The sequence below is a fragment of the Lepidochelys kempii genome, chromosome 16, assembly GCF_965140265.1.
Source record: "Lepidochelys kempii isolate rLepKem1 chromosome 16, rLepKem1.hap2, whole genome shotgun sequence".
NCBI classification, from domain to species: Eukaryota; Metazoa; Chordata; order Testudines; family Cheloniidae; genus Lepidochelys; species Lepidochelys kempii.
The window spans coordinates 15,361,501-15,377,281 of NC_133271.1; the positions used below are offsets into that span (position 1 = coordinate 15,361,501).

At 43.3% G+C, this 15,781-nt stretch overlaps 1 protein-coding gene across 6 annotated transcripts in view; it reads left to right on the forward strand.

Moving 5' to 3' along the window:
- COL27A1 (collagen type XXVII alpha 1 chain) overlaps positions 1-15,781 on the forward strand; it is a 294,861-nt gene that overhangs the window by 64,966 nt on the left and 214,114 nt on the right. For all 6 annotated transcript variants that reach the window (XM_073314250.1, XM_073314251.1, XM_073314249.1 and 3 more), the window contains 2 exons: positions 5,133-5,203; positions 12,326-13,761. In XM_073314250.1, coding sequence (XP_073170351.1) covers positions 5,133-5,203; positions 12,326-13,761 — 1,507 coding nt within the window. The remainder of the gene's footprint in view (positions 1-5,132; positions 5,204-12,325; positions 13,762-15,781) is intronic.

Genomic DNA, 15,781 nt, shown 5'->3' on the forward strand with positions numbered 1-15,781 from the left:
TGTGCGAGTGCTCTATTGACACAGTGCTAATTGCATTTTCATCCTGAATTAAGATTAGAGTTATCCTGGGAAACTTGATGACAATGCTGTGTGTACGTACATTCTAAACTGTCACACCCCCGACACACAATCATGGGAAAACAATGTCTCATAATCATCCCTGGGATGAAGTTGTCTGGCTATATTTCAATCTCACACTATTCTTACCCAGAAATGTTGTAAAGACAGTGTTTCAAACCATTTCACTTGGTATTCCCTGCAATGTGCTGCCAAAATTCACGTACATTTTAGCTGATGTCTTAGGGCATGTGGGTTTTTTCCCCCTCTTTCAGGCTATACTTGGAATGAGTTCTCCGTTCTCATTTTAAAATCTGGTGTGATAAGTACTTAGCATTCCAGAAGAACACATTCTTAACTGTTCTTTGCTTAAAAGCTACTAAGGGCTGTTACTGGAGACATCTTTCCTTTTTCGCTCACTCACAGCTGATTGACTTCTTCTAGGTCAACTCCACAGTTTCCAGTCTTTTGAGGTTATCATGAAAAAAATCGGGGCACAAAATCTGCCTTCTTGGCCCTTGTTATGACAATTGATGATGACCAGGGTCAAAAATTGATGATGTTTGACTCCCCTCTCAAAAAAGTTACTTGCCTTGGCCAAGCAGAATTTTGCTATAGCACCTGGCTGTTCTAATGATAGGCATTGTGTAAATAAATAAGGGGTCAGTGCTGCCAGACAGGATTCTGTCAAAGAACAATGTGAGGTGTCATTCATAAAGCAGCATATATATGCTTTAGGATCCCAAGAAAGGAACATGGTTTCTTTCTGATAGATGTATAAATAAAGGTGAGAAGAAGGGTCTTTTGATTTGTCAAGGACCAGAGTTCAGTGTTCTAGGTGTCATTGCATTACTCACACCTCTGATCATTGAACTGTTGTTTCAGTTGTGGATCATCAAATCTGAGCGGGCAACTAGAGCTTGGGTCTAAGTAGGTAAGTATTAGCAGCAGCAGTGTTGAGACAGCACCTATGAACCCCAGGTGTGGACTGGGGCCCTGCTATGCTAGGTGCTGGAGAGACACGAAATAAAAAGACCATCCCTGAGTATAGTGGGGAAGCTGATTTTTGTTCATGTTTTTATTTTGTTTTATGAGGCAGTTTAAAGTCTCTACTCGTAGGCTGAGATTTTTCAATTCCTGTTAGGAACTGAGTATCCAAATGGGTTAGGAGTCTCTGAAAATCTCAGCTATGGTGCTGTGTTTAGGATTTAGGCTCTACGGCAGGACCTGTATGTGTTCATCTCTCAGAAACACCGTCAGATCTCATAGCAGGAAATGTTCATTTAGTCTTTTCGAAGAGCAGTTCTCAGCAGCCAGATTCCATTTTTGTCCTTCGTGCAGGGAAAGGCACTCTTGAGTGATTTATTCCAAGATAAGATGATACTTTTTAGCAGTGGCTTTGTCATCACTGAATCAGTGCATTACTATATGTTACAAAATATAGTGAATGCAAGGTAAGAACTGATAGCCATCAAACATTCTCAGGATGTTTTTATTTTTGCCCTTGAGGCAAGTGCATTGTACATGACACATATCGGGATTATCAGCGAGGAAGATTCTATACAGACCACAGAGAGAGAGGACTGATGACTCTCTTGGCCCCAGGGGCCCATCAACTCGTTGCTTTCAGAAATTTGATCTCTAACCTTCACTAGAAGAGTGATGCCTGACTCTGAAGGCTGAAGTCCGTGGGTTTGATCCTAAGTCCATTTTGCAAATCAGTAGCTCCACTGAATTCAGTGGGGCTAGCGTTGAATGAAAGTCACCCCTATCCTATGGAGAGACTGGAAGGGCACCTTCTCGGTCTTGAACCAGGGTTTATGTGGAGGATAGGTCTTATGGCAGGTTTCACCTGGTGTCTCTGAGGGTTTGCAGGAACTAATTGAGCTTGCTGGGGATATTTGTTCTTGCTGGGATGCATGCATGCACACACCCATAGAGGGGTATTATTGTGGGTGACTCTAAAAATCCCTAGTGATGGGGTGGAGCAGAGATAAAGGAATAGATAGATCTGCTAGCTCTATATAAGGAGAAAACTCTCCCTTGCTTACTGCTACTCAAATCGCTTATGCAACCCTGTTACCATAGAGTTGTAACGGAAAAAGACCTCATGTTATAAAAAACCTGCAATAATTAACAGCCCCATCAGACACAGGTCTGCCATTTGGAAGCAGCATTCACTTTTTCCATTAAGCTGGTATATTTTGCCAAAGTGTTTTTCTTCAGCATTCTGGCACTTGTCCTCATTCCAATCTTGTACTGTATTGGCTGTTTGAGGAGAGCAGCAGTGTGTCCAGTGCCAGCTGGAGGCTATGCTGTGAATCCATCTCTTTTACTGCCCAGTCAGTGTCTGTGCAACAGAATCGTGTGCTAGATTTTCCCTGAAGCTTGTTCCCCTTGCTTGTTGGTCAACAGGAAATCTAGAGGCAAATTGTGGGGATTTTCCCTTCCTCATTGCCATTTTTATTAAAAATAATGGGCTTTACCTTGGTACATTGTGGGGGGGACTGAATTGGTGACTGATTCACAGGGTTGTTTGATACTATAAAAACATCCATGCTGTATATAGATACAGAGCCCTTGTTCTCACTCGGAAAAAAGGTGCTCTTTATTCATGTGAGCTAGCACATGGAATCAAAGAAAAGGTAAAATCTGCGTGAAGACCAAGGCATTTTGCAGTCTTAATGCTAATTAGCAGGTTGTAGTAAACCCTGGGCTCTTTAACTCAACCTTCTAGTGTGTGAAAGCTACAAACTGCCTTGTCTTCCCTAGGATTTTACCTCATTTTAATTACCATGAGTTAGCTAACGCAAGTTAAGAACAATGTGGTTTTTTCCTATTGAGGAAACCCCCCTTTTTAAGCTCTGTTATTGCATATAGCAATAGCTGTGACTCTGCAGCTCACGCTCAAGACACAAAAACTAAGCCACATCTGAGTTCTAATTGATGGTAGTTTTTGGTTGGTTTGATGGGTCACAGAAATGAGGGTCGGGGATCCGAGCTGGGTTCTGGTCCTTTTACATCATGCCTGTGGCATAAAGGGATCCAGGAAGCAGCCAGGAATTCCGCCGGGGCTGGGAGGGTTCCGTGGGTCGTATGTGGCCAGTGTAATGGTGGAGCAAGAAGGTATGGCTAGGATGCATTATTTAGCTATTCTGAGTTGCTGGGTGGTGCGCTGGGGACCTTTATAATGTGGGAATAAGTTAGAGTAGCCTTCAGGTCCCTCCTGCACCTGAAAGGTGAACCCTGGAATCAGGAGCAAGGAGACTGCAAAATAACAATTTGGTCCATCTAATTAACTTCCCGGATGTGGGATTGTTCTAGTGCTTTTTCTAGTCAAGTGTCAGAACATAGCAAGCAGTGGGGTTCATACATGGATTTCTCTACTAAAGTTAATAGTGTAGCTTCACTGAAGTCAATGGAGCTGCAGTGTTCTACAGCAGCTGATGGAAAGACCCAAACTAATAAAAAACCTCTACAAAGTTTTTCATGTGCAAGAGCTGAAACCAGAAAGGCTGGGAAACAGTACACTAAAATATTGAAATAAATATACAATTATTTTCATTCAGGGTCTATTTCATGCCTTTGTCCCACTCCCACCCCAGATATACTATTGGTCTAACTGAAATGAAGTAGTACTAACAACTTATGAATGATCCATGTTTTTTCTTTCTCTGGTGGAGGATTTTATATAGTTTACATTTTTGTCTCTGTTCCTTCAGCTGCCTAATGGCCTTGAAACTTCAACCTAGCTATTAAATCTCCTGTAGAAGACAAGAGATTTAATCTTATAACTTTCCACAGATAGTTCTGAGTGAATTTAACCAAGGAGTTTCTTATGCTTTTGCATTATTTTGATACCAATCAAGCAATTTGTGGGTTGAGGGGTGGTTTCTGCAACCTTTCTGGTATAGCTTTTCCTCCCTGCTACTGCTTTCACTGGTACCCAGAAGCTTATAGTGTAGCTAGCAGAAAGCTTTTCCAAATGCAGCTTCACAGGTGTGAAACACAACCTTCCAGAGGGGTGCCTCCACATAGCTTGGAATGCTGCAACTCCTGTGGGCGTTTTCTTAACCCCTACCACCGGCAGGCAGAATTTCTCTACACATTGAACTAATGAGAAATGCATTAATGGTAGTGCTTTAACTGTGCTGGGTACCAAAGGGTTAACCGCCTATCCCTTCTCTTTGTATCCTTTCTTTAGAAGAAAATAAATTAAACCGCATAGGGCTTTTCCCCAAATTTGTTCTTAATGAATGTGAGAGCAGCAGGGTTCCAACTTTGTTTACTCAGATGCAAAGTTTCAGAGTAGCAGCTGTGTTAGTCTGTATCCATAAAAAGAAAAGGAGGACTTGTGGCACCTTAGAGACTAGCCAATTTATTAGAGCATAAGCTTTCGTGAGCTACAGCTCACTTCGTCGGAGCATCCGACGAAGTGAGCTATAGCTCACGAAAGCTTATGCTCTAATAAATTGGTTAGTCTCTAAGGTGCCACAAGTCCTCCTTTTCTTTTTTCAGCTGCAAAGGTAACTTACATAACACTTACTGTGTGTCCTCCCATCCCCTAATACGTACACTTTGGTCAAGTCCATCTTTTTCCTTATTTTGAATTGCTTCTGTGTCCCTTTTGCATCCTGGCATTCCACACTGGACAGTGCTGCAGCTAACACAGAACTTTGGTCTTTCTGTAGGACTGACAATCTGACACCCTTGGCATCACTGCATATAGCTCTCATCCCAATTCAGGGCCTGATCCAAGGTCTGTTGCAGTCGATGGACAAATTCCCATTGATTTCGGTGGGCTATTGATCAGGCCCTCAAGTAGGATTCTGGTTATGGAGTCCCAATACGAAGCAAGCAGTCAGTTCTGAGCTGTGAGGGTCTGATCCTCCAGCTATTGTCGTTCATGACAACACCCTCCTCCCCCCCCCCCCCCGACTTCAATAAATGCACGATTGAAGCCTTGTTCAGGATGAAGCTTATTTTTTTGGCCTTTAACAGCCAGACTTGAGTAATGTTTTATATTTTAAAATTGTAACAAAAACCTGATTTTTTTCCCCTTCTCTGATTTTTAGGGGATCCCTCTTTCTCTGGACTGTTCTATATTTTACCTGTTTCCTTGGATTCGCACAGGGAAGTCCTGAAGGTAAATTACACTTGTGTGTTTGTTTTTCTGCCCTACAAAGAAAAATGTGTAAGTGAATTTTAGCCAAGGGGCTTGGCTTCAGTTTAGATAACTGTATCTAATCAAGAGCCTAATGCACAGACTTAATTTACTCACTTCTGCTGTTTTGCTGCTGATGGTTCAGGTGTTGACCTGAGTAGACCATCCAGACTTGGAGACCAGCAGTTAAGGCCAGATTTTTAAAGGTATTGGGGTACCTAAAGATGCAGATGGGCACCTCATGGGATTTTCAGCTCTATCTACATATCTTCATCGTTTGGCACCTAAATTCCTTTAAAAAATCTGGCCCTTAAAGCCTTTTATCTAATGAAGTTGGTCACTAATGAGTTAAGCATCCCTGGGAGGCTGGTAAGTATTATAATTAGGGTCCTACCATATTCACGGTTCATTTTGGTCAATTTCACAGTCATAGGATTTTTTTAAATCATGAATTTCATGATTTCAGCTATTTTAACCTGAAATTTCAGAGTGTTGTAATTACAGGGGTCCTGACCCAAAAAGGAGTTGTGGGGTTACAAGGTTATTGTAAGGGGCATTGCAGTACTGCTACTGTTATTTCTGTGTTGCTGCTGGCGGCGGTACTGCCTTCAAAGCTGGGCAGCTGGAGAGCGGCAGCTGCTGGCCAGGAGCCCAGCTCTGAAGGCAGAGCTGCTGCCAGCATCAGTGCAGAAGTAAGGATGACATGGTATGGTATTGTCACCCTTCCTTCTGTGCTGCTGCTCGCAGATCTGGGCCCTCAGTCAGCAGCTGCCACTCTCCAGCCACCCAGCTCTGAAGGCAACAGCTCAGAAGTAAGGGTGGCATGGTATGGTATTGCCATCCTTACTTCTGCACTGCTGCTGGCAGGGCACTGCCTTCAGAGCTGGGCACCTGGCCAATAGCCTCCGCTCTCCGACCTCCCAGCAATGAAGGCAGCACAGAAGTAAGGGTGGCAATAGCATGACCCCTCTAAAATAACTTTGCAACCCCCCTATAACTCCCTTTAGGGTCAGGACCCCAACTTGAGAAATGCTGGTCTCCACTGTGAAATGTGTATAGTAAAGGTTAAAACACACACAAGACCAGATTTCACGCTCTGTGACACATTTTTTCATGGCCATGAATTTGGTAGGGCCCTAATTATAATCCCCCTTTTACAGAAGTAGAATCTGAGGCATAAAGAGGGTGTAGCCTGTTTCAGAAAAGGCTATGAAACCACCTGCTGCTCAGGTATGGGAAAACACATGCTGCTGTTTTCCTTGAATTACATCACTTGGCACAATGCAATGCTGCTGATGCAATGTAACCCCAACGTTATCCAGAGAAATGATAGGTGGTTTATTGTTGGAGAATCCTTGTATATCCAGGCATGGCCTCTCCCTATCCAAGATGCATGCCAAATGTACCCTAATCTCGCACAGTATGAGTCAGCTCATGCTGAGCACAGAAGCGTCATGTGGTTTTCATCTACTCATTCATGCTGGGTTATGCCCCCCTTCTTTCCCCCCGTTCTAGCCAATTTCTGCTCCCTCGTAGCTGCACTCGCTCTTCACCTGGGAAAACAGGTGGCTTCCTTCAAAATGGTATTGTCCTTCAGTAAGCCAGTATGTACAGTATGGGGCATGAGAACATGGTATATATTGTGCGTTTCCTAGCTCCTATGCAAGCCAGTGTTGGGATGCAATTGATCCAGCTACCCTTAATGTGAGTTCATTGTGCTTTCCACCCACCAAAAGCCTAGCGATAAGATATTGGACCAGATTCCTCCCTGGTGACTTTAACAGTTTTGAACTGGAGATAAGGCAAGTTAGACGCAGATACACGTGCCCAGTGTAAAAATGCCCAATTATCTATTCCCCAGAACCATAATGCCACCTGAGCCATAATGCAATCTAATTTCTGTTGATCTTTTTACACCACCACCCCACTACTCCTGCCTCTCGAACTGACAAAGTTTCTTTGTGTGGGAGGAGGAAGAATCAAATGGCTTATGACCTGATCAAGCTCCCATTAAAATCAGTGAGAGACTGTCATTTGATTTCAGTGGGAGCATATCCTTAGAGAAACCTCCACATTTCACAAGCTAAATTTTCACACTTGCTATTCTTGAGAGATTTCTAAGTTTCTTTCCCACTTTTCTAAAGGGTAAGACTCCTTTAGGATAACTAGTGACCCGCATGGGGATCCAGGAAGTTTCCCGGTTGATGATGATAAAAAGAATTCTCGCTCAGTTTCCATCATCCAGCTGTGGAGAGAATCTGTTTGTCAGAGAGCCACCTCCTCTAAAAATAGCAACATCTCCTCCACATGATTTACTCAGGGTGCAGGCTGGAACTGAACAACTTCCTATATAATCAGCAGGCAATAATAAGTGGACTAGCAAGCTCCAGGCCTCTTAGGCTCCAAAACATGAAGGAAAAATAGAAAGTTGGTTGCAGCTCAGCTGAAACGCAGCCCATGGAACAGTCACCACCACCAGCAATTTTGAAAAAAGTAATATTTTCCAAATTCTACTTTCCTGCAAAGGAAGTGAACATCTGGTTGAATCACTTATTCAAGCAGTTTTCAGAGCGAGTTTTATGTTAACATAAAAGAGAGCAAACAAATACTGTGTTTTAGCTATTTTTTTTATTTTTATTTTTTAATAGACTTTTAACGCTCCATTTTTGGAGTCACGTTTATTGCTCTTTTTACTCCCAGGATAATTATGGGATGTTTAAATGTTTTTTGGCTGTTGGCATCCATATAAAACAAATTTTCATTGTGTGTATGCGCACACAAAAAGCCTTCCATTTTATAGCATGGTGCAATGAAAGCCCTGCCTCTGATGGAATTAATTACCTTCCCTAAAACATCCTGCACTTTTGGAGGAGAGAAGGATGGTTTCCTTACAAGTAAAGGGATAGCTCTTTCCTTTAAAATGTTTGATGTGGGCATCCAAATAAAGGTCAGGTGAATGGTGCAAGCGAACATCAGAGGTTTTAGTCCATATTATCCAAAGCTGGTGCTAACCCGCTGTGGACCATAAGAAGGAATTTTGTTGCCCTCTTTCCCTCAATACTAAAACACTTACGATAAAAAGTGAATAGGGCCCCCTGGAGCTGGTTGGGGCCCTAAGTAATTTCTTAGTCTGCTTATGCCTAGCACTGGTTTATCACTCAAGAATGTAAGGCTGGGATAATGTAACTCTAGTTTCATGCAAGTGAGCAGTGGGAGTTTTACCATTGACTCGAATGGAAGTGGAGTTAGGCCAATGCTGTGTGTTTTTGAAAATCTAGAACTAAAAGGGGAAGGGGAGGGCTGCGTACATTGGAAAGGCAGCATCCATACAAATGCTACAAATTCAAAAGCTTAATGGTCCAGGTCCTCATCTGGTGTAGTCTGTGTCCTTACATTTATGTCAGTGGATCTGCACGGATTTGCACTAGCTGAGGTTCCAGGCCAATAGTTCTGAAATTTAGACTTCATTCAACCAAACTTTGGATGTAGGTCCTAGATCTAAGCCAGCAGAGGCTAGTAAACTAAGAGTTATTTTTTTTCCTACTTTCTGGTTTTGTGGGGGTGGAAGGGAAATAAATTAGACATTTCAGCCTTTGGTGAGCATCTCTTTCAAAGATATGATAGTTCAGGAATCCCTTCTGCATATAGCTTCCCATTTTGGAGAGAAATTTGCCCTCAGCCCCGAAATACTGCTACTTGGGTACTACAATTAGGCCATGTCTGCACGAGAGACCTTACAGCGGCAAAGCTGTACCAATGCAGCTGCATCGCTGTCAGTCTCCTGGACAGCCACTCTGTGCCAATGGAAGAGCACTCTCCTGTCGACATAATTAAATCACCCTCAATATGTGGCGGTAGCTATGTCGGCAGGAGAACGTTTCCCACCAACATAGCACTGTCCACATTGGCGTTTCTGTTCGTGTAACTTATGTCGCTCAAGGGGGTCTGTTTTTCGCATCCCTGAGCGACATAAGTTATACCAACAAAAGTGCCAGTTTGGACATAGCCTTAGTTACACAGGGGTAAGAGACAGAAAGCTTTACTCCATCCGTTTTTTAAAAAACATGTCCTGATGGTAACTCTAGGAGGAGAAAGTTGAAGGGAAAAGGTAAGGTTTCAATAAATTCATATCAGTTTAAAGAAGCCAAAAGTGGCACTTGTGCACCTTTAATTGTACACTAGTTGATGGCATCCCTTCATGGAACTCATCTGGGGACATGCCCATCAGTTCAGTGGACTCAGTATGGGATATAGTAGCAGAGGTGGGCTGGGCAGGCAGATGTGCTGGGCTGGGTGGCTGAGCACAGAGCACACAACCCCCGCACAAGGTCTGCTGTAATCAGGCTCCATACAGACATTGGGCTTTTGGTCCAATCTTATATGTTTTTCAACACAATTTGATACAGTAGCTAACGAGACAGTTGGATTTGTACTTCAAACAGCAGCAGCATGCTCTGAACAGGGGAAACATAGTTATGTCTTTGCAGAGCAGTTCCCTGGAGTACAAAATATTTCTGCCCTATCACTACAGTACATCTCTTGAAGAGAACCTAAAAATACACCTAGCAATTGGAAGCCAGCGTTTAGCTCCTAGTTTTAAGCGGCAAATCTATTTCCTTAGGGCCAGATCCTGGTCCCTTTTGAAGTCCATGGCAAGCCTCCCACTTGACTTCACTAGAGCCAGGATTTGGCCCTTAGCATTGGAAAGGAGTTGGGAAATGATCCAGAAGACAGAAGTGACTTCAAGGATAGCTCTATACCTCCCAGCGGATTGGGGGATTCTATCCATGCTGTGAGGACGGAAATCCCTATTGGGTTATATGGGAGGGGAACCAGGGGCTTGTTTAGCCAGAGATAAACACCAGTATTAATAAATCCATACATGCTCATACAATAAATAATCTCCTCAGCATAGAGGTAATTGAGAGAGAATTTCCATCCCCTTCACATTTGACCCCTAAGCTTCTCTGTGGCTCTGTCCCCTATAAAGGGAATTGAAATGCCTTAAAAATAGAAAGTGGGGTGGGAAATAAAGCAGGTCCCAGACAATCTAAATATTGATTTACTTGTTCTAATGTACAAAAATGGTTATGGTTTGCCAAAGTCTAAGAACAGAGCTGTTCTCTTTCTAGTGTTCTCTCTTCCTGGCCAGAGCCCATGCTAGGCCTCAGACGGGCTTAAGTTTACAGGCTTTCTAACAAACACTCATGAACTCTTTCTGTTCCAGCTCCACAAATACTGAGAACAGCATTGAATATGTCACAGTTAAGGGTGAAGGAGGCCAAATTCTGAGGGCCATTTTGGGGGAGTTTTTTTCTTGGATTATTTTTCTTCTGCTCATTTTTTTTCATCTGAGAGGCCTGTGAAGTTAATTGAAGTGTAGCTGTGGCTGGCACTGTTACGCTCCTGATTGTTTAAACTCTTCCCTTTGGATGTAGGCATTTGGATTGAGGCGTGCAGCCCTCTCCAGGCTAGATTGTACCGTTGATAATTCCCATAGGAAGATTAGGTGGCAATCTAGGAATCGAGATTGCAATTTGTCAGTTGTGTTTATGCCGGGAAGACTATAACCCTCTTTATCTCCTTTCTGAATAGCTACTTTTCCCAGCGAGCTAATGGAACAAAGATAGCAACCCTATGTGTGGAATGAAGAGTAGAATAGGGATAAAGGTCTGATCCCTTAAGGAAAAGTCCTATAGAGTTTAATAGGGAGGAAGCCAATAGGGTTCTATGTAGATGTTAGAGCTTATAGAATTTAATAGAGAACTTCGTCCTTGCTATAGTATTCTATAGGTTGGCTTAAACATTCTGTGGAAAGATTTATTATGTTCTATAGGCCTTATTTCTATTCGGAGTTGAAGTCAATGGGAGCTTTGCTGTTGATTCAAATGGGAACAGAATTGGATTCTAAATGCCCCCATTTCTTCCCCCTCCTCCAGTTTTGCCATTTCCCTGCCCAACCCCAGGACATACTTGCCTTAATGGCTCCTCCTTTCCCCCTCCCTCCCCGGCCCCCATGGACTATTCTCTTCCTCCCTCTCTTGAGCTCTCGAGCATTCTCCCAAGTCCAGCATTGTGGCCCAGCTGGCAGCCAATTGGCTGTAATTTGTGCTGCTGTTGCCTGCTAATCTGTTTTAGACTCTCTGCTCTTTATAAGCAGCCCCTCTGACCATGGGGCCAGGAGCCAAAGGATTCTGCCTCAATCTTCCCATTGCATGCCTCTCACCCAGGCTAGTGGATATGAGCCTATTCAGCTAACATCCAAGTTCATGTTCATAACACTTCATATACATGTATGGTCCGTCCAACTTTTGTACAAAATTTAAAGCTGTGTGCTCATCCATTTTAACTAATGCTACAAGGTGATACCTTCAGTGGCTCGGTTAAGCCTAGATGCAGCCTTCCCATGCTCGGGGTTGCTTTCTCTTTTAAAAAAAACAAAAACAAAACTATTAACACCATACAGTATTATCAAAGGCTATGGGTCTGTCTCAAGTGATGGAGCTGGTGTGTCTGGAAAGATGGAATTATGGGTCTCCACTCCATAAAATTCTGCTCTCTACTCTAAGTGGAAAAGAAATCTTAGTCTCAAATCATTTTTTTTATTATTAAACGTCCAACTACGTCAAGTCATAACTCAACTTCTGCCAAATGGTCATATCCAACATTTAATCCCAAATGTGTGATATTGGGGCTTAGGAGGAAACATTCCATGGGGGAAGGTTATCTTCCAAACTGTCTGCTGTGACTGGCTTTTCTTCCACTTTCCTTCAAAACATCTGTTACTGGGCCACTGTTGAAGACTGGATACTGGGCTAGATGGACCATGATTTTGGTCCATTATGGCAATTCCTATGAGATACTGAACTGCCACTGTATGGGCTCCTAGCCTGGAAATCAAGACAAAATAGATGCATCCATGACCTGACTGTCTTAAACCAGTTTTGAGTGGAGAGGAAGGTAGGCACGATCTATAATCCACTGCATTTGGGGGTCCAATCAACTGCCCATGGTGCCCTTGGAAAGATTCCTGTTGACTCCGATGGTGTTGGATCAGGCCCTGGGTTTGCCTGGGTACTCATGCTCTTTGCTCCTCTTTTTCAGATGTGGACATTCTTCAAAGACTGGGCCTGGCAGGGAAGAAGCCATTGAGCGGATTGTCTTCATCACGCTCGGTTCCTCAGGGGGTTATCCCTTTCAAATCGGGGGTCATCTTCACTCAGCGAGCACGCATCGAAGCACCCATTAGTACCATCATCCCCGCTGCCTTTGGCACAGACTTGACCCTAGTCCTGAGCTTGTGCTCCCACCGCATCAACAATGCTTTTCTATTCTCTGTCAAGAGCAAGAAGAAAAAACTGGAGCTGGGAGTCCAGTTTATCCCCGGGAAGGTCATTGTGTACATAGGCCACAAGCACTCTGTATATTTTGATTACAGTGTTCATGATGGCCACTGGCATAACATGGCCATTGACATCCGAGGCCAGATGGTCACTTTAGTTACTTCTTGTGGGAAGCAAAGAGTACATGCGGATTTGCATTTTAAAAAAAACGAGGCATTGGATCCACAAGGGTCTTTTCTCTTAGGGAAAATGAACCAGCACTCGATACAGTTTGAAGGCGCCATTTGCCAGTTTGATATTTATCCTTCTGCTAAGGCAGCTCATAATTACTGTAAATACCTGAAAAAACAGTGCAGGCAAGCGGACACCTTCCGGCCGAATCTGCCCCCGCTTGTCCCACTCTTGCCCAGGGATCCCAGCGCCTCCCCAATGGCCTCTCTGCAGACTAAGTTCTTGCTACAGGGTTTGAAGAACCTGACCACTGTGATATCAACATCAGAGCTCATCAAGGTCACAACACCCCTCAAGACTCCAGCTACAGCGTCCACCACCTTGGTCCCACATAAGCTGCTGTCTCCCAGGCTGACAACCAAAGCAGCCAAGGTTACAATTGTGCGGTCTACCGTTCCATCAAGTACTGATATGCAGCTGCCGGTCCATTCGCACTCTCGGACTACTACAGCAGCCCTCAGGATTTCCCAACCCTCTTCCAATGCAAGTTCACAGAAGCACTCCGTTCCCGCTGTCAGAAACATCCTGCCTGCTGGCCAAAACTCCATTGCCATCAGCAGGAAAGAATTGGAGCAAGAGACCAAAAAGATGATCAACCAAAAAACTTCCACCAAGCCCTCTGAAACCCTCAGCACTGTAAAGCCAATGAGGAAGAAGATTGAAAACACATCTAGAGACATCCATCCCATGACCATGAAACAAAACCCGGAGAACCTGACCAGTGGACCCATTCCAAAAATGCTATTGCCACTACCAACCAGGAAATCCGTTCCTAGCCTAATTCCTCTACTGTACACCAAATCAACCCCTGGATCTTTTCATCGTACCTTCAGAACCAGTGTGCAAGCCTTCAACCTCACAACCCCTGCTGCTGTTGATGGGTTTCAGGTCTTTGACCCCATTGGACCCACCCTATTTCCATTTTTACTGGGACTTCCTGGATCTAAAGGAGACCAAGGTCCCCCGGTAAGTTCAAGTTTTTAAATATATTCATGGTGTGGTCCAGTGAATAGGACTCCCAGACCAAGGGTCATATCTGCTATCAACTTGCTAGGCCTGCCTTGGGCAAGTCACTTCACGTCTCTGGTCTTCCATTTCTCCACTTATAAAAAGGGGATAATGTTTACCTAGCTCTGTAAAGTACTATGAGGTGGTTTACGTAAGTCCTAAATATTGTTGTTAAACTAGAGAGATGCCTGAGCTACCAGGTTTGTATCTGAACTTCTCCAAAGTGGTTTGGACTTATCTCTGCCCCAAACAGGGTTGATGTGATGTGAACAGCAGAAGTTGATAAGGGTGTCAGCATTGACTTAGAATCTCCAGTGTGTTTCCTTTGTGCCACTCTACAGACATGCGTTTTCGATATCTTCTGTTCTGGGCTTAACCAATGCATTGTGCATCCCTTTCAGTGTATGGCAATTTATGAAGTCTATTTGTAATATTACAAAACCAGCCAGTTAAAATGTGGGGTGCAATATATTTCAAATGTAGTTTAGAAATACACCTTGTTTTGAATATCACAGAAATGGCCCAACTTCAATATTTTTGTATTTAAAGTGCTTTTAAAATGTGACCCTGGAAGATTTTAGGATGAGCTGCAAGATGCATTTCTATTTCCAGACCTTCCCTAATAATGTTTTTTATTACACAAGCACCTAGGGACACCTGTCAAGGCTCCATTGTGCTAGGCATTGTATGAGCCAATAGCAAGAAGAGAGTCCCTACTCCAGGGAGCCTTGCATCTTCCTAAGTGGTTAATGGCCTGATCCTATGTGGTGCTGAGTTCCCGTTGAAATCAAACCCTAAAATCCTAGCTGATTGGTTGGAAACCCCCATAGGCTGGGATTTTCAACAGCACTTAAGGGAGTTAGACACCTAACAATGGTAGCTGGGTGCCTTGACTCCTACAAAAATCACAGCCTTAGTGTGTTGTCGCAATTTAAACCTTGTAAAGGCACCCAGACACCACCCTAATGGGCACCCTACAAAATCTGATGATAACGAAATAATGCCATTGGTTAATATTTTCAAAAGTGACTACTGATTTTTGGGTGCCCATCATGACACCTTTAAAGTGGCTTGATTTCTCTGCTCTCTCCCCCACATCCCAATCCCTTGGGACTGGTCCACTGAGTGCTTTCAGAAAAGCAGGTGTCTCAAGTTGTCTTTTCAGAAAAAACTAGCCTTTTTTGAAAAACTTGGCCATTGTATACACAATGCATATTTTCAAACAAGGGACCGGTAAAACAAATGGAATAATGGAGAAACCACTTTAGAGAGCATCAATATTTTTATGGGGTAATCATTTCTTTTTAAAATAATACACATTTAAAATGTACACAGAATTTCTTTCTAAATAGGCTTTGCAACATTCCATTTTTAAAATAATTTTGATGGATAATATTGATGTTTGTTTTAAGCATTTTTTCTATTTTTATCTATTTAAATTTTTAGTTGTGGGAAATTTATGGCAAAGTCTGACAATAATTATTTAATGACAGGTTTCAGAGTAACAGCTGTGTTGGGCCATTTCATTGTTGGTGAGTATTTGCTTCAGGTTGCGGGGCTGTCTGTAGGCAAGGACTGGCCTGTCTCCCAAGATTTGTGAGAGTGTTGGGTCATCCTTTAGGATAGGTTGTAGATCCTTAATAATGCGTTGGAGGGGTTTTAGTCGGGGGCTGAAGGAGATGGCTAGTGGCGTTCTGTTATTTTCTTTGTTAGGCCTGTCCTGTAGTAGGTAACTTCTGGGAACTCTTCTGGCTCTATCAATCTGTTTCTTCACTTCCGCAGGTGGGTATTGTAGTTGTAAGAAAGTTTGACAGAGATCTTGTAGGTGTTTGTCTCTGTCTGAGGGGTTGGAGCAAATCCCCGCAACCTGAAGCAAATACTCACCAACAACCACATACCACACAACAGAACCACTAACCCAGGAACTTATCCTTGCAACAAAGCCCGTTGCCAACTGTGCCCACATATCTATTCAGGG